At 43.5% G+C, this 26673-nt stretch overlaps 1 protein-coding gene across 1 annotated transcript in view; it reads left to right on the top strand.

Moving 5' to 3' along the window:
• Positions 1 to 26673, top strand: part of DNAJC13 (DnaJ heat shock protein family (Hsp40) member C13) — a 701712-nt gene that overhangs the window by 364307 nt on the left and 310732 nt on the right. The window contains 3 exon segments of the mRNA XM_029587070.1: positions 1391 to 1492; positions 21114 to 21218; positions 25958 to 26160. Coding sequence (XP_029442930.1) covers positions 1391 to 1492; positions 21114 to 21218; positions 25958 to 26160 — 410 coding nt within the window.

Raw genomic sequence — 26673 nt, 5'->3', positions numbered from 1 at the left:
TGCTGTTCTGAGGTTTTGACTTGTTTTACAACTGGTCATGACTTAATTCAACACCAACTGATCCTTGGTTCCATATTTCCCTCTTTTGTTGCCCTTCTGTTCTACTGCCATGATTTTATTAAAATCAATTTGGTCATATATTTGCATTTATTGCAGCGAATAGCTTGTAGACTCTGAATAAGCATGTTATTAACCAAACTATTGTGCTGTCAATATTCTTTCCAAGACCACATGCGCACAAAGGAGAATGGGCATTTCACTCCTTAGACTGTAAGAGAGCATGCATGTATCTAAACAGAACTCATTCTCACTATCTAGCTTTTCATCTATTTGTGTCAAGTGATTCCAGTAGATTGGGAAGGCCAAATGAACTTTCCCCAATTGGCTAACAGACTGCCTAGTGCACTGTTATGCTTTGGTTGGTTTACAGATTACAGATTCTGCCAAGGCTCATTCAGTGAGAGCCATGACAACTTCATTGGCTCTATTTCAGGGCTATTTCTATTGAAGGCATTTGTTGAGCTGCTTCTTGGTTGTCTGTGCACACTTTCATGTCCCAGTACTGTCCATACATCATGTCCCAAGAAGACTAACTTTGGGCAGCAGTTCTGCACGACCTTTTCAGTCAGTAGTTCACTTGCCACTTGGTGAGGCTGGGTTGTCCCTAACTAATTGCTCCACAAGGCAACCATCAGCTTGGGACTTCCCACGTGTTATGGCTAATTCATGCCTGCTTATTGATAGAGAGCTCAAATTTGCTTATCTATAAATAGGGTTCTTTTGTAGAAAGCAGGATGAATTAGACTTAATACTTCCTGCTTCCCTGGAGAGTCATCTACTTCATTAAAGCTTTAAGTTCTGGAAGAACTGAGGGACTTGAGGCAGCATGTGTGTGGAAACTTCTGCAAAGGGTCAGTAAAGCTTTTACTGGGCTCTGAGAGCTAGGTTTGTGTCAATGGCTAATTTGTCCTTAATATCTATGGAGAGCCCTTATTTATGTAAAAATTTCTAACCCACACTATCTATAATTCTAGGCAGTTAACAATATACGTACATAAATAATTTAGTTAAAACATAAAAACTACCATACAGAAAACACAATGTAACAAAATTGATTAAAAACACAAGCACTAAAAACATAGCATAAATATATAAAAAATACATAAACTACAGCGAGCCTGTAAAAACCTTATAGTTCTCAGACAAACATATACAATGCTTGCAAGAGCAGGTAAGTATAAAAATCACTGATTTACAGCCCTGTTTACAGGTAAGCATGTCTGCTTTGCTTAAGGCTAGAAAAATAACTGTTCCATGTTTAGAATATAATTTTTTATTCCATCATGTTATTTTGTGTCAGCTGATATGCTTTTATTATTTTTGTATATAGAAAAATGTGAAGGACCTCATGGATTCAAATGGAGTTAGAATTCTTGTGGATCTGCTAACGCTGGCTCATCTTCATACGAGTAGGGCAACAGTACCACTACAAGTATGTGTTGCTTTTTAAACTTTTACATTTGCTGCATTTAGTGTACTTACTTAGAAGCTGCAAAACAAACTGTTTCTATCTTATAGATAAAAAAAAGAGAGAGTATAGTTATAGGGTCTGATTTATCAAGTGTTTTATGTTGTACCACGCCTGTTGGAAAATCCAAGATAAACTAAACCCCTGTGTTTTATAAATAAAAATGCCTAGAATTGATTAACAAATTCTTTTTTACCTTTGATTGGCAAATATCAGGAAAAGTGAATAGTAGCTGCATAAAAGATATTTATGCAATACTCATTAAAATAGAGCAGTCACACCAGAAAATAAATGAAGAACATGGGAGGAATCATGAGCATAGACAGTTCATAAACACCTTACACTCTCCCCAAAGATGTGCCCAGAAACACTGATCTGCCCAAATACATACATATCTTTTATTCTATGAATGCTGGATAAATCATCAGTCATGCAGATGTAACATCACCAAAGCTTGCTAGGAATTTCTTGGAAAGAGCTCCTGCACACCCATAATACATAGCATGCCTCCCCTCCACCAGAATGAATAAATGATTGTTTTACACTCATGGTTCCCAGCTTTTTAAAGCTATTTCAGTTTTTTCAGAGGTTTTAACCATGATATTGTGTGCCTTAGACCTAATTTTATCCTCATTTTGTCCCTTTTATTTTTGTTAGGTTTTGTTGGCAGTTCGTTTTATTTATTTATGGGCCTAACATTCCTGTTTCCCATTCAGGCCTTCTGGTTGCAATTATATGCAGTGTCAGGTTGTCTTAACTTCAGAATTTTACCCTTTGTTTTTGTATTATCTATTTTCTCACAATATCTAAGATGAAGACCAGTGGCTTCAAGTTTTTTCTGGATTGCAAATAGAATGTATGTTGTTGATGAGAGAGGATCACAATACGTGACATAACATCAGCTGAAATATATTAAGGTTATCAAGATCTGCAAGATGAAAATACTGTTTAGCTTGTAGACTGAAAGAAGTTTCAGTCCAATGAACTGACACTCAGAAGGACCTCCCTGGAGACCAGGAATTGCTGAAGGAAGCATTAATTTTGGTGCCATAGACTAAGAATAGTCCCATGGTTTGAGACAGATATCAGTCTTTCAGTTCTTGCTGACCATCAGGCTTTGAGTGCTTTAACATGGAATCAAGATAAATGGTGCCGATGTCTCTTCAAAGATGAAGATTACTTGATACTGATCCCTTTTGTCACATGGTTCTGAAATCAGGGGTACTCTTGAGCCTGTGCGTGAATCCCCAAAGTGGCTGCACCTGAAGGGTAGCTCTATCTCCCAACCAGGGCAGTTACCACATCAGACCTCCAGATGTCTAGCTTCAGGTTTTTTGTACTCCTTGAGAGACCTCAGATAATCAAATTCCCCTGCTGAGTTTAACTATCTATTTGACCCCACAGTCTTTGAGGAGGAACTGCAGAAGAGAATAACAGAGCTGAGCATGTACAGAGTGCTGAGAATGTGTATTGACTATCTCTACTCAGTTTGAAGTGTTGAGTGACACATCTGTTGCTGTCTCCGCATCGACATTGGATTTGTGATGAGTCTGCTTTGGCACCAAGACCAAGCCAAACAGGCTTTAGAGCAGAGAAGCACTGAAAGGCAGTCAACTCATGGGTCAGTGTGCAAGGGATAGTTAGTCTTACATAGTATATCTGACATTTAAATCAGATAAAATAAGATTAGATCTCATGTAAAAAGAACACAATGCCTACACCTTTCATGAGGTGGATAAGTTTATTGTAGTATACAATGATTTTATATATGATAAATATTGTTTTAGGTTTCTGATTTAAAGAGCAAATCACTCTGTGTCTAGCTCAGAGTTAACCTATACTTCTTAAATGCATTGCTAGTTAAACTACCTAGCTTAAAGCAGTGATTTAGCCAGTCATCTTATGTTGATTAGGAGTGCATGAAGATGTCACAAAGATAGTCTTAGGATCTCCCACTCTCTGCTGCAGTTGGATCATTTCTCTGGAGAATGAGTCCTGTATTAGCACAGAGGGTAGCCAGCTGGACCTCCAGCAGGCAAACAGATTAATGCCACTGTCTTTAGATAGGAGACCCAGAACTTAGATGCCTCTGTAAGCTATGCAAGCAAAGGATGGGGCGAAGATGGCTTGGCTTACCAGGGCTTAGACAAGGATGAGATCGGTAAGTACTCCACAGTTATTGGAGCAGGACTGGGCTGAGCTGGGAGCCTAGACTTGAAGCTTGGCTTGAGCGTCTTGAAAAGCCTCAGGTGCAAAGCTCATGGATGTGAAATGTGCATAAATCATAGAAGCAGTGTGGTGCAGTGCAGTCTCAAATCATGAAGTCCCAAGTCTTTTCTTCCCTCAGAACTTCATAATATGTATAGGATCCAAAAGTTGATATTGATTACATTACCACATTCCACTGGCATAGGATTGGTGGTTTTCCGATATGATTTCGTCTTAGTTGGTATTTATATCCATATTCTCTAAGAAAGGCTGGTGTGAATCCGAAGACATCTGGTGAACAATACTAGGCATCATAACTGGATGCAAACTTTGTCAAGGCCACAGACACAGCAAGTTTGTATCTGGTGAACCAGCAAAATTATAAGGGGAAGACAGGTACTGTATATGTAGAACAATAGCAGCACCTTCTCAGTGTAGTTCTTACAGACATTAAAACTTCAGGGATCATCACGTGGCTGGACTTCCATCTTGTGATGTTCAGTTGCACACAACTTTTAGGGTGATCGACTTCTCTCTGCAGTTGCAGGCTTAGACGTTGTCTCCAGTTTTTATTGAAAGTGGCTTTGAACAAGTATGTGGGTTCCCTTACAAGTCAGAGAAGCTGGTTTCCAAAGAGGAATAATCATCTGACCTCTCTTTTGGATCTCTCCCAACCACAGGCAAGGAACTAGTTCCCTCAATATATCTTATCACCCTCCCCCCCAACCTGCCCCAGGTCTTTTCCTTTGCAGCTTTGTGCAGGTTTGTCCAAAGTCATACCATTTGATTTGTAGGTCAAAGGAGAATCTAAGGGCACCCTTTATTATTATTCTGAAGTACTTGCATGCTCTTGAGGAATTGGTAGCTGTACCCATCTACCATCTGTAGTATCTAGAAGCAGCCTTTTCTTAAGCTGCCTAATTCATGTGGAATAGTCTTCCTAAAGAAATACATTTAATTTTGTTTGAAATCTAATGGTCTCCAGACAGGCAGTACTTAACATGGCTGTTCTCCACTGCTTTTGGAAATAAGAGCAACTTAATTGCTATAATAGTTTTAAATATAACACTCTGAAGTGGTCGATTTTGGGTTTCTTATATTTGTTTCATGTGTGGGTTCATAGGGCTTTGTTGGTTATGATATTAGATGCGTTAAATCTTATTTTACATGTTTTTGTATTTGAGATGTTTTGGTTTTAAATTCATAATGGTGGTTTCTCAGTGGACATGCAGGATGGCAATCGGCCACATAGATGGGTGAGGTCATCTGTTGGCACCAAGACAGAAAAAACTGGTATTCCAGGTAGCTGTATCTCAGTCTTTTTTTTTCTTTTGCTTGTGTGAAAGGACACATTTTGCTCACTTTCTCTTCAGGCTGCTTGTCAAAGTTTATTTTTATTTTTGCTTTCATAAAGTATTTTTTGCTTTTTTTCCTCTTTCTTTGTCATAAGCCTTCAAAAAATATTTTTTAAAATTTTTATTAGTGTTATGTTATATATACCCTGGTTTGTTTCAACAGTTTCATGATCCTAGTTCTGTATTCCTCTGTTTTATGTAATTGCACTATTTGAGGCACTGTTATTGTTATTATGTAAACCGTTTTGATTTGTAACCTGTTACAAGAAATTCGGTATATAAAACTGTTAAATAAATAAATAAATGTCATCTCCAAATTTTGACCTTGCTTCAGCATACTTTCCCAGTGGTGGAAAGTAAATCAGGCTTTAAAAGATGCCCTTACTGTTCTTACAAGATATCCTTGTCTGATCAACATGACTACTGTTTGCTGACTAGGCCCATTGCATGATGTACCAAACTTGTGCTGCTTGTGCCCAAATGTCCCCAAGGATGATAAGATCTAGAAGTTACCCATTAACATTTTTTTAAAGGTATCCTCAAGCCTCCAGATCAATTAAGCCAAATTTGCCAATTTGCCAAAAGCCAAAGTCATCTAATGCTAAGTGCCATGACTTAGAAGCTGCAGCATGGGCTTCATTCCCCCTCCAGTAATGAGAGAGAAAAGTTGTGCTGTTTGGCGCATTGGTGCTTAAACAATGTACAGAAAAGCATCTTTGTCACCATCACTCTTAAGTGCAAAGTCTTGTTTGCATCATCCACAAGTAAAGGTATCACATCTGGCACCAAGACAAAAAAAAGTTAATTTTGAATTTACTCTAGGCAAACATATGACTTGTTCTAGAGTTGGATATTTCTGCTACTAGAATTCACCCAGTAAACAAGAACATCACCTCTTCATGGGAAAAATGTAGCTTGACTTCACCAAAAACTATTTTATTAACATACCAGATTTCCAATCTCCTCTATCCCAGCTAGAATAGATGAGTCCCATTTTGGAGTCCGTTGCACCAAAATTGAAACTCCTTCTACTAGACCACCTTATCTTCCTAATACCTACAGTACCTGAATGTAATTCACCTTCAGCTACCATTGAAAATGTGTAAGCAAAATACACAAATCAACCCAGACTAGAATTGATGCATACTGAATTGAAGTCTCAGGGTTTCTCTTTCTCTAAGAGTAGAAAAGCTAGAAGACCCACCTATAGAGTTGTTTGGCTCATAGAAGGAATTGCAGTCATCTTATACTTCCCTTTCATACCATTTTGACGCTAATAAGTCCACAAGTCTTCATCTGATCCTTTGCAGCCTTCCCGGAAGTACATCTCTGCAGGAGGATATATCATATTTGCCCTTGTCCAAAAAATGTCAAAAACATGTCCATTTACTTTACAGCAGTCATAACGGAGGGAAAGTATATTTGGTGTACTAAAATTTATCCAAGCCTCAAAATAAGTTGTTGCTATTCTGATTTACAGAGTATTACAGGTATCTAAATTACCAGTAGAAAGGAAATTAGATATCAAATACAAAGTTTAACCTTCTCCAGGTCATTAAAACTTACAACTCTCTTATGAGTCATTAGCAGTGTAATCAGCTTCGAAAAAAGCAAAGCATTCCAAGACACATTCCAGTATATCCCTCTGGGAAAAGATTCCAAGTTACTAGACACCTTGGCATAGAAGTGTTTCCTTTCAGTTATGTTACTATCCAGAATAGCTGCTCAAACACTACATATGATACAATACATGTATACTCCTTGCAAAAGCTGCAAGACATTACCTAGCAGTTCCTTTAAGACTCTATGGATTTTCTTTTATGTACTTCAAGAAGGAGAATAATGTGGGAAATACCTAATTAGATCAGCTTATGATGCATATGGTTTATCTTTGGGAAATCTGCAATAACCATTGCAACCAGAAACTAGCATGGCTCCAGGCTTCAGGCCTTTGCAAAGATATTCAGATTCTTGTTGCTGTTCCTTGTAGAGGGGATAATATTTTGGAGAGAAAGTAAAAAAAAACAAAACAAAACAAAAAAAAACTCGTGGATCTCTGTTCTACTCCACGTCACTTGTCATCAGCTGCTATTATACAAACAGAAAGCAGTGAACCTACTCCTTTCAGCAGCCTCCCTCGCTCAAAATTAGGGAAACTAACAAAATCAGCAGCACAGAAATAATGGGTGATTTCATTTACCCCATAATTGAATGGGTGAATGTTACATTAGCAAATTTTAGAGAGGTAAAGCTCCTAGATGAAATAAATGACTGTTTCATGGAGCAGCTGATACAAGAACCAACAAGAAGGGAAACTATTTTAGACTTAGTCCTTAGTGGAACACAGGATTTGGTGCAACGGAACAGTGTTTGAGCCACTTGGCAATAGTGATCACAGCATGATCAAATTGGACTTAATTACTAAAGGGCGATCACTAAAAAAAAAAAAAAATCTACTGCAACAGCATATAACTTTCAAAAAGGTGCCTATGATAAAATAAGAAAAATGGTTAGGAAAAAACTGAAAGGAGCAACTGCAAAGGTTAAGAATTTAGCTCAGGCAAGGATGATATTTATAAAAACTATCTTGGAAGCTCATACCAGATGTATTCCACGCAATAGAAAAGGTGGAAGGAAGGTTAAACGACTACCGGCATGGTTACAAGGTGAGGTGAGAGAAGCTATATAATATCTAAAAACATCTTTCAAGAAATGGGAAAGGGATTTGAATGAAGAAAACATGAAGGAGCATAAGCACTGGTAAGTCAGATGCAAAGCATTGATAAGGAAGACAAAGAGAATTTGAAAAGAAGTATGCCGTGAAAGCAAAAATTCATAATAAAAACTTTTTCAATTACATTTGAGTTAAAAAGCCTGTGAGGGAGTCAGTTGGACAATTAGATAATCAAGGGATAAAAGGGGCACTTAGGGATGACAAAGCCATAGAGAGACTAAATGAATGCTTTGCTTCGGTATTCACTGAGGAAGATATAAGAGAGATACCCATGCCAAAATGATATTCAAAGGTGATGATTCAGAAGAGCTGAAAGAAATTGAGAAATTGCAAGAAGGCATTGCAAAACCTGGGAGACTGGGGGCATGCAGATGGAAAATTACATTTAATGTAGACAAGTGCAAAGTGATACACTTAGGGAAGAGTGATTCAAATTATAGCTTCAAAATGCAAGATTCCACATTAGGAAAGGATCTAGGTGTCATTGAAAATACGTTGAAATCTTTTGCTCGGTGTGCAGCAGCAGCCAAGAAAGCAAATAGAATGCTTGGGATTATTAGGAAAGGAATGGAGAATAAAACAGAGGATATCATAATTCCTCTGTATCGCTCTATGGTGCGACCTCATCTTGAGTATTGTGTTCAGTTCTGGTCACCACATATCAAGAAATATATAGCAGAGTTAGAAAAGGTACAGAGAAGGGCGACTAAGATGATAAGGGGATGGAACAATTCCCGTATGAAGAAAGGCTAAAGAAGTTAGGACTCTTCAGCTTGAAGAAGAGACGGCTGGGGGGAGATATAATAGAGATCTATAAAATGAGTGGAATAGAATGAGTCAAATTTAATCAGTTGTTTACTCTATCGAAAAGTACAAAGACCGGGGACACTCAATGAAATTACTGGATAATACATTTAAAACTAATAAGTGAAAATATTATTTTACTCAAAGCACAATTAAGCTCTGGAATTTGTTGCAAGAAGATGTGGTGAAAGCTATGTGTATAGTTATGTTTAAAAAAAGGTTTGGACAAGTTCCTGGAGGAAGCATCCATTAACAATTGTTAAGGTAGAGTTGCAGAAATGTACTGCTTAGTCTCAGGATAAGCAGCTTGGAATCTATTTACCCCTTGGGATCCTGCCAGGTACTTATGATCTGGCTTGGCCATTGTTGGAAACAGGAAACTGGGCTTGACTGACCCTTGGTCTGACCCAGTATGGCAAGCCTTATGTTCTTATGTAAAAATGGAGATACCCAAATGGCTATACTTAATGCAGATGTTACCTATTTGGTTATCCTGAAAAGGATCTAAGAGAGATATATAGATGCTTAAGTATTTTTCTATGGAATAGGAAAAAGACAAAGTTACCCCTATAAGTCTTGGAAGGAAGTAGAAAAGCGATGCTCCTCACTTCTGAGAATATCTCTTTCTGGAAATCCAAGAATCTGGCTCTTCTGCCTTTATAAGTGTGATCTGCCTGAAATTAGCAAACAGAAATCTATTATAAATAAGGTGGGGTTAATAGCAAAGGAAGCAGTTTTACCTAACTGGATAGGAAAAGAAATCCAAACTATAACTCATTGCGAGAAACAAATGATAACATTATTAACCTTTTGAATATCTCACTGCAAAATCTTTCTTTTCTCAAACAGGAGGCCATGTTAGAGGTATGGCAGGCCTTCATTGATAATTTGACACCTTTGATAAAGAATATAATAATTAATTTATAGCCTGATTTTCTTGTTCTGTTATTCTTTTCTTTCCTTGGGCCCGGGTTGTTTTTCCTTCATATGCCCCTTTTGAAATGGAAACAAATTGAAACTATTTCTAATGTGGGATTGGGGTGTTTGAAAGGGAGGAGGGTGGGAAGGAGTACAGAGTACAGGGGTCCAGTGCATTACATGGCTCACTGTTCATTGTTACCTAGAAAGTTATACATTTGTTTTCTGAGGAACCAATGTTTTTGGATTGTATAAATGTCTCTACTCCCTGAAATAAAACTCAAATTTCGGAGAAAAAAAAAGGAAAACAAAATTGTGGGGGAAAAACCTAAAAGACATGAAAATTTGTCTCCAAATGTCCAGAAACAATATGACACAAAATATTTTGGCCTGCACACCTCTAGCTGGGGGGGAATATCTTTTTGCAGGTTGTTGTTAAATCTCCATGTTTCTTGCCAAATGTCTTTGAAGCTGATTGACTTAATTTCTCCCCCCCCCCCCCCCCCCCTTTTGATGGGAATTATATCATCATCCAGAAGTGCTGCTCCATACTGGCACAAAGGTGAAAAGAGGCTGACAACCCTTAACCTAACTTACTAAGCCTCACTACTATTGCTAAGCTAATGCTCATGTCTACCCCAAGACTAACCTTAAGTATGCCTACACACATTCTGATTCATAAAGTCTACAGTAAATTTTCTACGATTCATCATAACCAGCGATTGTTACCAATATCATGTTCTTCCTTTTGGCCTCTATGGCATGCAAGCTGTTGACAAAATGCCTTGCACTGATTGCTGCTCATCTGAGAGAGAGCAGTGTATTTGTTTTTCTAAATTTAGACAACTGACTCCTATCCAGTCATATCCATCAAGAAGCTCATTCCTCCATGCTTCATATAATGAACACCCTTTAGTCCCTAGGATTCTTTATCAAGATCCCAAAATCGAATTTGGAACTAACTTATAAGAGACTTCATAGGAGTCTGCCTCAAAACCACACAAGGGTGAGCATTCCTCCCTCAGCCGAGCATACAAAAACTGACTAAAATAATCCTAACTCTTTCAGATCAGAAACAGGGGTCTGTCTGTTTGTACATGAAGATGTTGAGCCTTGTTATATGTCTCAACATGAGACAGTTTCAATTCAACCTGATGTTTCAGTGTAACCAACACCTGTTTCCTAGCGTGTAGCAGATGGACTCAGGACCAATGGGGATAGTGTACTCCTGTTAGCAGTTGGAGACTGATCAGATTTCAATCTGACGTCAGCCCCTAGTACATATACCTCTGCAGGAAGTGCAGCTCCTCAGTATTTTCCGTCTCAAAAGCAGTTAGGAGCTATCTGCACGCTCTCAGAGCATTAGACCAAATTTAAAAGAAAAATCGAAGAAAATCCTACTTGAAGACGAGCCCCGCACTCCTGCGGTGATACCCTCGGGTCCCTCCCCTAGTTGAGTTTCCCGAGGTGATTTCCGTGGTCCCTTGGAGGTGAGAACCTCGGTCCGGTGGCCGAATCGCGGCAGGGACCTAGCCCCCGAGCGAGAGGAGTTCGGGCGCGGCGTAGAGGCAGCCTCGGTCTGGAGCCGAATCGCGGCGAGGACTTAGCCCCCGATCTCGGGCGTGGCTGAGAGGCAGCGGGTGCATCCCCTCGAGCGCGGCGGTGAAGGTACTTACCCTTTTCCCCCGCAGCCGGAGACCGCCCAAGATGAAACCGGGAAGCGCCGAAGACAAGGTAAGGTGGAAATCTTCTACTTTTATATACCGGCATTAGTAGGAGACATCATGCCGGTTCACATGACACGCACGATTCCCTCCTTCCTCCCCAAAGTGGTCTCACACTTCCACCTTAATCAAACCATCTCTCTACCTGCGATGGATGGCTTGACGAAGCCGGAAGAAGCCCGTAGTCTGCGCCATCTCGACATCGGCAGACTCCTATCAAGATATCTGGAAATGTCGGAACCAGTACGAAAGACGGACCACCTTTTCGTCCTCCACAGCGGAAAGAGACAAGGGGAAGCGGCCTCGCGGGCAACAATTGCCCGCTGGATCAAGGAAGTCATCAAGGCGGCCTACGTAGAAGCGGGAAAACCACCACCTCTACAGGTCAAAGCCCATTCCACCAAGGCCCAGGCGGTTTCCTGGGCAGAAACTAGAATGCTGTCACCTGCCGAGATCTGCAGGGCAGCAACGTGGTCCTCCATCCATACCTTCTCCAGATTCTACCGTCTGGATGTTCAGGCTCGGGAGGACACAGCATTTGCAGGGCAATCCTTAATGGACCACGGGCAGCCTCCCACCCAGTTCGGGAGTAACTTTTATACATCCCATTGGTCCTGAGTCCATCTGCTACACGCTAGGAAATGGAGAAATTACTTACATGATAATTTCGTTTTCCTTAGTGTAGACAGATGAACTCAGCAGCCCACCCGCGGCTGCCACTATACATGGTCCTTCAATGATGCAAAGGTAAGCCATGCTTCCTTTCCCCAGGGCATCCACCCTGCCGGGTGTCGACGCTTTCCGGTTGAGCACACTGGCGGTCTCCAGCTATAGTCAACCAAACTGTTCAAGTTAATCAAGTTTTAACGTTCTAACAAAAGTTATCTAAGTTAATCATATTCAGTTAATCAGTCAGTCACACATATATCCACAATGCTTTGCAAGGAAGAATACTGAGGAGCTGCACTTCCTGCAGGGGTATATGTACTAGGGGCTGACGTCAGATTGAAATCTGATCCGTCTCCATCTGCTAACAGGAGTACACTATACCCATTGGTCCTGAGTCCATCTGTCTACACTAAGGAAAACGAAATTATCAGGTAAGTAATTTCTCCATTCTTATCTATTCTCTGACATGATTGGTGGATCGTGCAAATCTGTTGTCAGTTTTTTCACCAACCTCAGTTTCAAATTACAATAACCACAAATGCTTCCAACCAGGGAATGATCTTTATTCTCAAGGAGTTTAGTCTCCACAGGAAAAATTGCTCTACATAAATGATCTAGAGTTGAGGGCTATCTTCTGTGGCCTAAATGTATTCATCATTATCATCATCATCATTAATGATATGCTTTTCTACCAAGAGAGCTCAGTGTGAGATGGTCAGTTAAGAGCAAATCTGATGCAGTGAGTCAACAAAGCATGAATTAATGCAGTTCATTGGCATTCAGTTTCTTGTTAAAGGAGATCCAGACAGACAATCAAGTTGCTATGTTGTATATTAACAAACAAAAGGGGAATAGGCTCTTTCAATCTTTGTCAAGAAGCTGCAGGCTATAAAAGTGGGCAATTTCCTAGAAGATATTTTATTTGTTTTAGCTGACACCTCTTCATTGGTAGCTCAAGGCAAGTTATATTTCAATACAGTAATATTTTCCTTGTCCGCAGAGGGCTCACAATCTAAGGACCAGATTCATTAAGGCTTTTCTCCCATTTTGTGTCTATGGGGGAAAATCCTTAGTGAAGCAGGTATTGTTGTACCTGAGGCAAACCAAATAGACACACTAAGTTGCTAACTACAAACACACATTGAATCTTCGGGTAGCACAAGAAATATTTCATCTTTGTAGCCCTCCACAGATAGATGTCTTTGTAATGCCATTAAATAACTGCCCCAGGACACCAGAAAGGAGCAATCTAGCAACAGATGACTTTTCAGTCCCATGGAATCAGAGCATCTTTATATGTTCTGTCCTGTTCCACTTATAGCCAAGATAATTCTAAAGTTAAAGATCTAATAAATTTGATGGTCCTTATTTGACCATTTTAAATTTGGTTTCATGGCTTCAAACCCTAGCTGTTCAGCAGCCAAAATCAAGAACATTTCCAGCCCTGATCATACAGTGCAATAGGATCTTCTTCATTCCAACCTTCAATTTTTAGCTCTGATTGAATGGATGTTGAAAGTTAACTAGTTTCTTCAATTCAGTTGCCTGTTGAAGTAAGTAAGGTTATTCTAGTATCACAAGGATGCTCTACCAGAAGATCTTACAACTTTAAATGGAAAATGTTTTCTATCCATTGTATTTATGAATCAATTAGAATGCTTTTACGTGTCTTCTTCCCTTCTTACTTTGATACCTCTTAAGCCTCTTTGGTTTAGGTTTGAAAACTAACTTAATCACACTTAATCTTAGTGATTTAGGAGCATAACAGTAGTACTTGGGAGGACTTCTGTCTCCCAGCAACCTACAGTAACCAGATTTGTGCATGGCCTAACTCATCTTAAACCACCAGTAAAGATCCTCCAATTCCTTGGGATCTAAATATAGCTCTGACTCGGTTCATAAAATTGTTGTTTGAGTCTCTAGCAACAGCAGGTCCAAAGTTCCTTTCTTGGAAGGTTTTGTTTTTGATAGCTATAACTTCTGCACAAAGAGTAAGTGAGTTGCAAACACCAATTTCCTAGCATTTGGCAGATGGACTCAGAACCAATGGGTTATGTGCTCCCCTGCTAGCAGATGGAGATGGAGTCAGGTTTCAAAGCTGACGTCACCCTAGATATAGCCCTGCAGTGACCTCAGCCATTCAGTATCTCTCCGTCACCTAGCAGAAGTGGATGCTATCCCCACACCAGCAGCGGTGTTCAGTGGGATTGCAGCACTAATTCAAAGGAAACATTTTACCTTCAAATTGAAAGGAAGATCGAGCCCCGCTCTCCTGCAGTGATACATAAGGGTCCCTCACCCAGTTGAGAATTCCTGAGGTGATTTCCAAGATCCCTCAGAGGTGTGCCTTGGTCCGGTAGCCAGCTCCCAGCGAGGACTTTGTTGCTGAAGCAACTGAAAGGCAGCGTGTGCAGAAGCCAAGTGCGGTGGTGAAGGCCTAAGCCCTCTCTCCCCACAGCCGGAGACAATATCTGTACTCAGCCAGTAAGCACTGAGACCAGGTAAGTAGAGAACCCCTCCTCCGATCCAGAGACGTGGAAAGGCTTCGGTAAGTCTTTCCTCCTTTTTCCTTGTTTGGCGCGTCGTACCGACATTGTTCCCAATCCCATTCGGGTGAGCCCTGCTTCCGGCTCGGTGGTGATCCATGTCAGCACCATCTTGCGTGCAGTTTGGTGCAGTGCCATTTCCCCCCTTCATCTGTCTGTGCGCGTGGTGCGGGCCGGCCCTCTGTGCGCCTAACAGTGCGCATAAGTACACGCTTAACTGCGCACATAAGCACATGCACTCTTTAGTGCTCAACCGGCCTCTTAGTTCTACACGCTCAAGAGGCATTAGCCGGCTAAATGCACAAGCTACAGAGGTTATAGCCTTGGCAGCAAAGAAGCTCAAATGACACGCCCTTTGCGCTGCCTGCCATATTAGGGCTACACAGTCTGACCTGGAATCCTGCCTGTGTCAGCACTGTGAGGAGGTCCAGGGAGGGCTGGATTCTCAGAACTTTTCCAAGTCCGGCCCATCCCAGTTGGAGGACGGGTCAGCCATGGCCTTATCTGGCAGCACCCTGGACCTGAGCAATTCCGGGGCTGCATCCTACCTGGGAGAGGGCAGTTCAGCGGCACCTACCCCGGTCCCTCCTGGGCCAAATATGGACCCGGCGGCCTTTTCTTGGTTGGAATTTTTCCAAGGCCTTCAAGCCTTTGTTTAGGTGCAGTCAGGCCTAGGCCCTGCCCCTGCCCAGGTGGAGCCCCAGCTGGGAAGACCTTGCCCTCCCAGCACTGTCAGCAGTCCTCTGGACATGCCTCACCTCACCAAGGATATCCCTGACAAGGACCCAGACACCACGAACGATGACAAGGATTCATTGGAGAATGGGGAAATCCCTCCAGGCCTGGAGCCATACTGGACCATGTTTCGATTTTTCCACAGAGATGAATTACTGGCTCGAGTCTCTGACCATGAAAACTCTGGGAGTTCCGGGCATGGACTCTGTCGGAGCCAAAGAAGAACCCCATCCTGGTGTCTCTACAGAAAGCCTCTTGCTATTTCCCAAAGCTGGAAGCCATCCAGGAGTTGATTGACCTGGAATGGGATACCCTGGAGGCAAGTTTTAAAGGAGGTCGGGCCTTGGAGGCCTTTTACCTAGCAGTCAAGGAACGCCTGCGTTTCCCGAAAATGGATGCCCTGGTCTGCGCCATCTCGAAACTAACTATCCCTGTGGAGAGAGGAGCAGCCTTGAAGGATGCTCATGATAGGCGGATGGAATCCATCCTTAAGCAAGCCTTTGAAATGACAGCAATGACACTGCTGATCGCTTCCTGTTGTGCCCCGGTGGCTCACTTGTGTCTCCTTCTCTCGAGAGAGGCAGATAAGGGTGCACGCCAGAGAGGCGATCGAACACCCCCGCCCCCCCCCCCCCCCCCTGCAGCCTTCCTGGCAGATGCAAGCTCTGACCTAGTGCGTACCTCAGCCAGAAGAGTAGCTTCAGTGGAGGCGGCCAGAAGACAGCTGTGGTTGCGAAATTGGTCAGTGGATGCAACTTCTAAGGCAAACCTCACAAAGATGCCCTTTAAGGGTTCCCTCCTTTTCGGAAGCAAATTGGAGAAGCTAGCCAGTAAGTGGAGTGAATCTCCAGTGACCCGGCTACATGAAGATAAGAAAAAGTGGTCATAGCACCCCTCACCTATGAGGGGTCGGACGAGGGCTCCCAGCACTTCCAGCCCTACAGAAACTCATCATTTCCGTCATCTCGGCCCTCAGGAAGATCTCAGTCCTTTTGGAACTGACAACCAAAAAGAGGAACGGGTTCATGTTCAGGTTCGACCCAAACTCCCCAATGAAGTTGGGCTGACCCATCCACAGGGCACGAGGAGATAGGGGTCCGACTATCCCTCTTCTATTAGCGGTGGGTCGAGATCACGTCAGACAAATTGATGCTGGACATCATACTAGAAGGTTATGCTCTGTAATTTCACAGCATTCCTCGGGACAAGTTCATGATGTCACCTTGCCACTCCCAGCACAAGAAACTGGCAGTGCAATCCACACTGATAAGGCTCCTCAGTCTGAGGGCTATAACTCCGATACCTACCCCCAAGTAAATATGGGGTGTTATTCCATCTATTTCTTTCCGACCCATCCAGAATCTCAAGAGCGTCAACCGTCACATGTGGATAGTTCATTTCCACATGGAAATTCTTCGCTCCATCATAATGGCAGTGCAACCAGGGGAGTTCTTAACCTCCCTGGACCTCTCGGAGGTCTACCTTCATATTACAATCCGTCAAGACTACCAGCATTTTCTGCGCTTTGCGGTACTGGGCTGCCATTACCAGTTCCGGGTGTTGCCCATCGGCCTGGCAACCACCCCCAGAACATTCTCCAAAATTATGGTGGTCGTGGCGGCAGCACTGAGGAAAGAACGGATCTTGGTGCACCCTTACTTGGACGACTGGCTGATCCAGGCGAAGTTCTTGGAAGAGAGCCTCCACATGACCAGCAGGATCAGCTCTCTCCTACAGGAACTCGGTTGGGTTGTGAACATGGATAAGAGCAGCTTCAAACCCTCCCAGTGTTTAGAGTACATGGGGGCCTGATTCGACACCAAGCAGGACAAGGTCCTCCTCCCTCCCTCCCTGAAGGAGAAGGAAACTTATGGACCAAGTGCATCAGTTGACGAACACAATGCGCCCCAGGGTGTGGGACTATCTCCAGGGCCTCGGCCTTATGGCATCAATCCTGGAAGGTAGTACCATGGGCGAGGGCACACATGCGGCCTCTCCAACACTTCCTACTGTCATGCTGGAACCCACTGTCTCAAGACTACTCGATTTGCCTCCACCTACCGATGGAAGTATGCTCTCGGCTCCAGTGGTGGCTACAGGAAGTTCACCCTAAGCAAGGGTGTAAGCCTCTCTCCACCGAGCTGGATCGTCCTCACAACGGACGCGAGCTTCTGAGGGTGGGGAGCTCACTGTCAGGAACTGACAACCCAAGGGTGATGGACCGAGGAAGAGGCAAACTGGAACATAAACCGCCTGGAAGCGTGGGCAACGCAATAATTGTAGCCTACATCAATCGCTAGGGAGGAACCAAGACCCACCACGTGTCTCTGGAAATAGACCTCCTTATGGAATGGGCGGATTTAAACCTGCAAGGGATCTCTGCCCTCCACTTTGTGGGAAAAGACAACGTCCAAGCAAACTTTCTCAGCAGGGAAAACCTGGATCCAGGGGAGTGGACGTTGTCGACCAGAACCTTCCAGCTCCTAGTAAATCGCTGGGGCCTCCCATCCTTCGACCTACTGGCTACATCTCACAATGCGAAGGTTCCCCGGTTCTTCAGTTGTAGACAAGATCAGCACTCCCAAGGGATTGATGTCCTCATCCAGAACTAGCCAGAGGAGGACTTACTGTACGCCTTCCCTCCATGGCCTCTACTGGGCAAGATCATCCACAAGATCGAACCCCACAGAGGACTAGTCCTTCTGGTGGACCTGGATTGGCCCAGGCGCCCGTGGTATGCAGACATGTGGAGGCTTCTCGTGGAGAGTCCCCTTTGCCTCCCCCTGCACAGGGATCTTCTCCAGCAAGGTCCAATTCTTCACAAAGGTCTAACTCTTTTCTTTCTTACGGTCTGGCCCTTGAGAGGGCTCGCCTGATGAAGCATGGGTATTCAGCGGACGTGATTGCCACATTGCTCTGCACACAGAAGTTTTCAATGTCCCTGGCATGCATACGGATCTGGAGAATATTTGAGGCCTGTTGTGGGGATTATGGGGTGCCCATGCGAACGGCCAAGATCACCATGATCCTGGAATTTTTACAGGACAGCCTGAACAAAGGATTATCCCTCAACTCCCTGAAGGTCCAGGTGGCAGCCCTCTCCTGCTTCAGGGCTGAAGTGAACGGAGCCCGTCTGTCAACGCATCAGATTTGGCCCATTTCCTAAAAGGGGTTAAACATCTCCAACCACCTTTAAAGTTGCCGGTCCCTCTATGGAACCTTAATCTAGTATTGGACTTTCTGGCAGGGCCTTCTTTCAGACCACTGCGCAGTCTGTCGGTACGCCTATTAACACTAAAGACTGTATTCTTGGTGGCGATATGCTCGACTCGTCGCATCTCTGAGCTATAGGTGCTGTCTTGTCAAGAACCATTTCTTCGATTTAATCCAGGAACAGTACAACTTCGCACCGCCCCCTCCTTCTTACCAAAGGTAATTTCGGCATTTCACGTGAACCAATTCATCTCCTTACCGTCCCTGGATAGAAACAAGGACATGGAATACTACCTCCTTCTTCGCCATCTAAACGTCTGTAGACTTTTAGTGCGGTATCCGGACTGTTCAGAAACGGTGCGCAAGACATCGCTTGTTTGTTCTTCACGGGAGAAAGAAACAGGACGAAGTGGCTTCGCAAGCTACCATAGCTCGCTGGATCAAGGAAGTAATCAAGGCAGCTTACGTAGAGGCAGGGAAGCCTTTACGTTTCCAGGTAAAAGCTCATTCTACCAGGGCCCAGGCAGTATCCTGGGTGGAAGCTAAACTACTGTCTCCCGCCATCTGTCGAGTAGCGATGTGGTCCTCCTTACACACCTTCTCCAGGTTCTATCGCCTGGATGTCCAGGCCCAAGAGGACACAGCTTTGCAAGGGTGGTGCTAACCAGACTGCGGGCAGCCTCCCACCCCGTTTGTACATCCCATTGGTCCTGAGTCTATCTAGCTACACTCTAGGAAATGAAGAAATTACTTACTTGATAATTTTGTTTTCCTTAGTGTAGACAGATGGACTCAGCATCCCGCCCACGGCTGCCTAGGAGAGATGCCAAGGAATCGCCCATGAGGCAAACCTCGATTCCATATAATTACGGGTAAGCCATTGCCCTAACCCTAGTTCCAGGGCATCTATAGTATTACTGGGATTAGTGCTTATGTTGGTTGAGTACAGTTGCGGTCTCCAGTTTTTTAATCAAGTTTTTAATCAAGTTGTATCCAAATTCTAAACAAGTTCTTCAGTAATATGTCCACAATCGCTTTTTGAAGAGAATACTGAATGGCTGATGTCACCGCAGGGGTATATCTAGGGTGACGTCAGCTTTGAAACCTGACTCCATCTCCATCTGCTAGCAGGGAAGCACATAACCCATTGGTCCTGAGTCCATCTGTCTACACTAAGGAAAACAAAATTATCAGGTAAGTAATTTCTCCATTTTAATTGCTGTGTGCCCAAAATTTCCTCAACAGGACAGTTTTGAAAATTCAACCTAAATTTCTACAAAAATGTTCTCTCAATTTCACTTCAGTCCATTGTATTGCTAGTCTTTTTACCAAGACCACATGCCAATTAGGGCAAACAGGCTGTTTGTATACTAGACCAGTGTTTCCCAACCAATGAACCATGACAAATTAGTGTGCCTTGAGACCTGATCAATTGTGCCACAGAAAATTCACCACTGCTTGATGCTCTGATCCAGACCAGCATATGAGCTCAACTTTTAGCTCTTCAAAGCAACAAAACACAGAAAGGCGCTTTCTGAGAATCTTTTCATGCATGTTTCCTTTTCTTAGCTACAACATAAGTCCTGGAGGATTGTAATTATTATACAGCATGCAGGTTATGGATAGCTGGGCCCTCTTGGTACAGTACATACATTTCAAACAGCATTTTTTCATCTTCCCCCCTCTTGACACTCCTCATTTGAGTCCTTCCAAATGAGAGTATATACTAACACTGCAGGTGACTCACTTTGCCTTTTGGGAACAGTAGTAGTGAAGGAGCTCTGGCAGCTCCATTCGGCAACCAAGGTAACTAACTGAGCTGGCTGCCTCTACCACATTTACTTTTCCCTTCTATACTTGTATATAGAGGAAGCTGACTTTCTGCCTTTCTGTTAAAAATTTGGACGAGAAACTGGTGGGGCTTTCAATAGTTCCCTAGCTCTTCTTTTGGCCATATATAGTAAGTCCTTTCTATGTCTGCACTGCCAACTTGTTGGAGTTTGGTGTGCCATATGATATTTTTATTAATGTAAGTATGCCTTGGGCTTGAAAAGGTTGGGAAATACTGCACTGGACTGCAGAACAGCTTTGTTCTATTTGGAAAGAACAAAGGTTTAGCGAGAGTCTTCACAACTATTTATTTCTCTCAATCAGATCAACAACTCCAATCCAAAATAACCCATTGAGTCAAGGCTACAGCAAATTCCTTAGCCCGTGTTCACTCTGCTTTCAAAGAAGTTATTTACAAAGCTGCCACCTTGTCTTCTGTCCACATATTCACTGCTTATTACTGCCTAGAAAATTCTTCACATCAAGGTAGCAGTTTTGGCCACTAAAAGCTTGTTTAATTCTTCAACTCTTCCTCCAGCTTCTTCAGACACAGATTGTATGTTATTCACTACTATATGAAAACTTTAATGCAGCCCTTAGCTTGGGAAGTCCTCACTTGTTTGGCTGATTACTATCTTGCATGTTCACAGAGAGCCAAATTCTTACCTCTGTTCTTTGTAGCCAGCAGGACATATCAGTTGTACAATCCCACCATCCTCTCCTTAGAGTGAAAAGTTGGATTCAACAATTTATAAACTCATTTATTCTAAACTGTTCTTAAAGTGTTTTCAGAATATACATAATTTGATGTGACTGTATAGTGGTCATAACCCTGCATGTTGTTTTTAGAGCAATGTGATTGAAGCTGCCCCTGACATGAAGCGAGAGAGTGAGAAAGAGTGGTACTTTGGCAATGCTGACAAAGAAAGGCGTGGCCCTTTCAGTTTTATAGAGGTATGTGATTTTTGCTTATGACATGTATCCAGTTTAAGAGAAACTGCCTATATAGGAACTTGTGTGTTTCACCAGTCCAGCATATACAAGTGACGTGAATAGTATACACACTTTCTTATGCTAGCTTTGGTGAATTTTATTCAGTTACTGTTTACCTGTAAAGCTCAAATCATATGTGGCTTCTTATGAGCCACTATAGGTTTTTTTCATATTATAGAATATTACAATTGTATACAGTAGATTTTAAGTGACAATTCAAATTTAAAGATTGAAAAACTTTTAATCTGACTCTGAAGTTTTCACAGATCTATAAAGTTTGAGATCCAATAATTCTGCAGCATTCTTCATTGTGTAGTTTTTTACATTTTGATTACTGTTTGTAAGACAAAATATGTATTAAAGCAACCAACAAAGATTGGAAGAATAAAAAAATAAGTAGTATTAAAAGAAAAAAATAAAACCCAAACTATTGATCATATACCAAATTAAAGAAATTTGTACAAGAGGCAGTGATACTACAGACCAAAGGTGAATTGGTCATCAAATTATCTCTCTCAAATGTTAAGGAACAACAGAGCTCATTTAACAAATCATCGCTAATCACTATATCTTCAAACAATGCATGACACACACCAGATAGCACCATGTGGAAAACTTCATTCACGTGTTATATTCATATGCAAACAAAATAATATACAGATTAATCAACATATGCACATTCCACCAAATCTGATATTTAAAAATAGTATGCTGTATTTTCTTCTCATACATGCTGTTGACATCTATAGCCCAGCCAAACAATGTGCAATGTGCCTAAGAGTTGCTGCTGTGTTCTTTTAATTATTGATGATCAGGTAAGGCTTTACGTCCCCACAATAGGTCCACATTGTCAACAGTTCAATGGGCACAATATCCACTCTGGCTTCAGATTGCAAATTATTTGGGGGGGAAAAAAAACTTGCAAATGTTGAGCTATCTCAAGGGTATTTTGTTTTGTTTCAGTGACTGATCTATATAGTATTTCTGCCTCTTGTATGTTCTTTTAGGCATGTTTGTCAATGGAAAAGCACCTATTGTCAATAGGTTTAATCTGGGGTTCTGTCTGTTTCAGCAGCAGAATTTACACAATTTGGATGAAAATTAGTATAGTTATTTCTTACTGTAAGTAGGTAGGGAATCTCAAGTTTGGTTCAGATTGGTCCATTTTATTTATTTAGTTAAATTTGATTCCCTGTACGTACCAGGATCAGTCCAGACGGTGGGTTATGTCCCCCGTCCAGCAGATGGAGTCAGAACAGAGCTCGAGGGCACTGCCTCCTATACCAGCGCACCCTCTGCTGGAGCTCAGTATCTTTCTGACTCCAAGAGTTCCCTCGTTCCATCTCAGCGCTTGGATTTCCTGGGAGCAACCTTCGACACGCAACTGGGCATGGTGTTCCTGCGTCCGGACAAGGCTCTCTCCTTGAGGGAACACATCCATCGCTTCGCGGCCTTGTCGGACCCCACAGCGTAGAATTATCTTCAGCTTCTGGGAGGGATGGCTTCCACCATCGACATGGTGCCCTGGGCTTTTGCACACCTGCGTCCCCTGCAGGCGTCCCTCCTATCTCGCTGGAAACCTGTGTCGCAGGAGTATCAGGTGATTCTGCCCCTCCCTCAGTCGGCTCGAGACAGTCTGAAGTGGTGGCTGGTTCCGGCTCACCTGGCCCACGGCGTCTCGCTCAAAGTCCCCTCCTGGGTAGTAGTGACAACCGACGCCAGCCTCGTGGGTTGGGGCGCCGTCTGCGGCTGAAGCGCCACACAGGGGATGTGGTTCCCGGAGGAGGCGAGGTGGCCGATCAATCGTCTGGAGACCAGAGCGGTACGCCTAGCGCTTCAGCGTTTCCTCCCACTGATTCGGGACAGGGAGGTACGGATTCTCTCGGACAACGCGACTACAGTGGCTTACATCAATCGTCAAGGCGGGACGCGGAGCGAGCAAGTCTCCGCGGAAACCACGCTCCTGATGGCATGGGCGGAACTCCATCTCGTACGTCTCGCGGCCTCCCACATCGCCGGGGTGGACAACATTCAGGCGGATTACCTGAGTCGTCAGCGGTTGGACCCCGGCGAATGGTCTCTCTCCGCCGAGGCGATGGACCTCCTGGTTCAGCGCTGGGGACCGCCACGGTTGGACTTGATGGCTACAGCCCTCAACGCCAAGGCCCCGCGCTTCTTCAGTCGCAGAAGGGAGCGCGGCGCGGAGGGGGTGGATGCTCTAGTATTACCGTGGCCGACAGGTCAGCTCCTCTATGTGTTTCCCCCCTGGCCCTTGGTGGGCAAGATCCTCCAAAGAATCAAAAACCACTGCGGTCCCGTAATCCTAGTGGCCCCGGAATGGCCGCGGCGGCCTTGGTTCGCGGATCTACTCCACATGGCGGTGGATGGTCCGGTCCGTCTGAGTCATCTTCCCCGGCTCCTGCATCAGGGTCCGGTATTTTTCGTGCAGGCGGCACTCTTTTGTCTTGCGGCCTGGCTTTTGAACGGCGCCGCCTCCGCCGCCGAGGCTATCCGGAGGCAGTGATTTCAACGATGCTTAGGGCTCGTAAGCCCTCGACCTCTGTTGCCTACGGGCGAGTGTGGAGGGTCTTCGAGTCCTGGTGTGTCGGCCATGGGACCCGTCCGGAAGCAACGGTTCCCCTGATCCTTCAGTTTTTGCAAGACGGATTGGATAAGGGCCTGGCATACAATTCTCTCCGAGTACAAGTGGCGGCCCTGAATGTTCTGGTACAGACAGCGGTTCCTCTACCTCTCCAAGCGGATATCGCTCGTTTCCTGAAGGGGGTTAAGCATCTTCGGCCTCCGGTTCGAGATCCCTGCCCGTCGTGGAGCCTTAACCTAGTTCTCCGGGCCCTGACGGGCGCTCCTTTCGAGCCACTACAGGAGGCTTCCCTCAAGGACCTCACTATGAAGACTGTTTTCCTTGTGGCGATTTCTTCTGCTCGTCGCATCTCGGAGCTGCAGGCTCTTTCCTGCAGGGAACCGTACCTCCGCCTTTCTGATGCGGGGGTTTCTCTACGTACCGTACCATCCTTCCTTTCGAAGGTGGTTTCTCCCTTCCACTTGAATCAGATGGTGGAACTTCCGGCGTTCTCTCCAGGGGAAGAGAGGTCCCTTCGTCATTTGGACGTCAAACGGGCTCTGCTCCGTTACCTGGAGGCTACCAATGATTTCCGGGTTTCCGATCACCTGTATGTGCTCTGGTCGGGACCTAAGAAGGGCTTCTCCGCATCGAAGACAACGATTGCCCGCTGGATCAAGGATGCCATCTCAGCGTCTTATATCGGAGCTGGTCGTACTCCGCCTACAGGCGTCAGAGCTCATTCTACACGCTCGCAAGCCGCGTCTTGGGCGGAGTCTCAGTCCGTCTCTCCACAGGAAATCTGCCGGGCGGCGACATGGAAGTCGTTGCATACCTTTGCTCGGCATTATCGGTTACACCTGCCGCCTTCAGCCCCTGAGCTTTTTGGCGATCAGGTTCTCCGAGCAGGGCTCTCAGGGGCCCACCCGGTTTAGGGAAGCTTGGGTACATCCCACCATCTGGACTGATCCTGGTACGTACAGGGAAAAGAAAATTATTCCTTACCTGCTAATTTTCGTTCCTGTAGTACCATGGATCAGTCCAGACGCCCACCACTCTGGGATACTGCGCCCCTGCTCGGATTTATATGCGTGTTCTGTCTCTCTTTTTCTCTCTGGTTCTCTATCAGAGTTGTACAGCTCCTCACAAGTTGACTGGGGCGACCTCATTTTGGGTCGTGCCTATTGTTTGTTCTTGATGTTGATTTACGTCAGGGTTTTGATCCAAATTGTTTTGTTCTTGCTCTTTTGGGCTTTGTTATTCATGATACTGAGCTCCAGCAGAGGGTGCGCTGGTATAGGAGGCGGTGCCCTCGAGCTCTGTTCTGACTCCATCTGCTGGACGGGGGACATAACCCACCATCTGGACTGATCCATGGTACTACAGGAACGAAAATTAGCAGGTAAGGAATAATTTTCTTTTACTTGCCCTAACCTTCCAGCCTGCTTCAGCATGAATTGAACCCTAAATGTACTTATCTTACATGATGTTTAACGCTTTGTACTGTCTCATCTATCACTGCTGCTTTCTTATTTTTTGTCCTCTTCCCTAGTATGAGTATAAAATCATTTTTATTTTGAAAATACTTCTGTTACAAAATGTAGTTACTTTAAAAGGAGCCAATTGGTATATAGCTCATGGTATCATAACTTGTTTATTTCCTGGATTCATTTTATAGAATGTAAACTATGATGCTGAAAGCTAGTCATCAGCTAGCTTCCCTGTGATAGTTTGATAGCTCAATCTTATGGCTTTTAGACATTCCCTTGTCAAAGGCAAGTAACTTTAGGTTTATTTAGTTTTAACCTTTGAATTCATTAGAAAATCCCATTATACGTTCATTAAGTATGCATTTTTGGGACATACATTTTAGAATAATTACTCGTGTGCTTGGGATATATTTATCCAAGAAACTGCAAACAATATTAAGCATGGAAATAGAATGGGAAGATTATTTGATATCTACTAAGATGACAAGTTGTTTTTTCTTTTTCACAGTTTAAATTTGTATCTGGTTTTTTTTCAGCTGGAACTAAAGGGAAATAATTTTTTATTGCTTGCTTAGTCTTTGAGACAGAAATTCCAGTGATATACTTATTTAATTTATTCATTTTCTTAGATGCAGGAATTCTGGGCTGAAGGAGTGCTGACTTCTAAAACTCGCTGTTGGGCACAGGGCATGGATGGCTGGCGGCCATTGCAGGTTATTCCTCAGCTTAAATGGTGTTTGGTAGCCAGTGGCCAGGCTGTGTTGAATGAGACTGACCTTGCTACACTTATTCTCAACATGCTGATTACAGTATGTGGTTATTTTCCTAGCAGGTAAAGAAAATATATCTTTGCCTTTTTAAAATACATAAGCATTTTTCACCTCACATTGAGTTCTATTAATAATGTCTGAATAAATTAGTTGTCACCAGGGCTAATTTGAATAATTACTGAATTAACCCATGAAAACCCATTTAAATAGACATAATGCTCAGCATTTTTTATTTCTGCAAATAAACCTGAATTGCTATCCAAGTTGTTGAAAGGTAGGAAAATTGTAGATTTTAGTGCTTTGTGCTTGTCACGCCCTTCTCCATGATAACTCCTAAATATATATACACACACACACACACACAAATCAGTGGGTGCTTTCACAGGAACTGTCTTCACAAGGACCTATGGTTGTTTAACTCTCGGGACCTGTTAGGTAGGATTTTGACCACATCTAAGTTTCCTTTATTTTTTCATCATCTTCATGGTGCCCCAGAACAGCATCGGTCGGGCATTTGTTCTGCCATTGATTTGCTTGATTTTGCTTTGCTTATTTTTCATCCAGTGACTCAGAAG

Source organism: Rhinatrema bivittatum, chromosome 2, assembly GCF_901001135.1.
Source record: "Rhinatrema bivittatum chromosome 2, aRhiBiv1.1, whole genome shotgun sequence".
NCBI lineage: Eukaryota > Metazoa > Chordata > Amphibia > Gymnophiona > Rhinatrematidae > Rhinatrema > Rhinatrema bivittatum.
The sequence above is the reverse complement of the archived record's forward strand: the minus strand, read 5'-3'. Positions and strand labels throughout refer to the sequence as shown.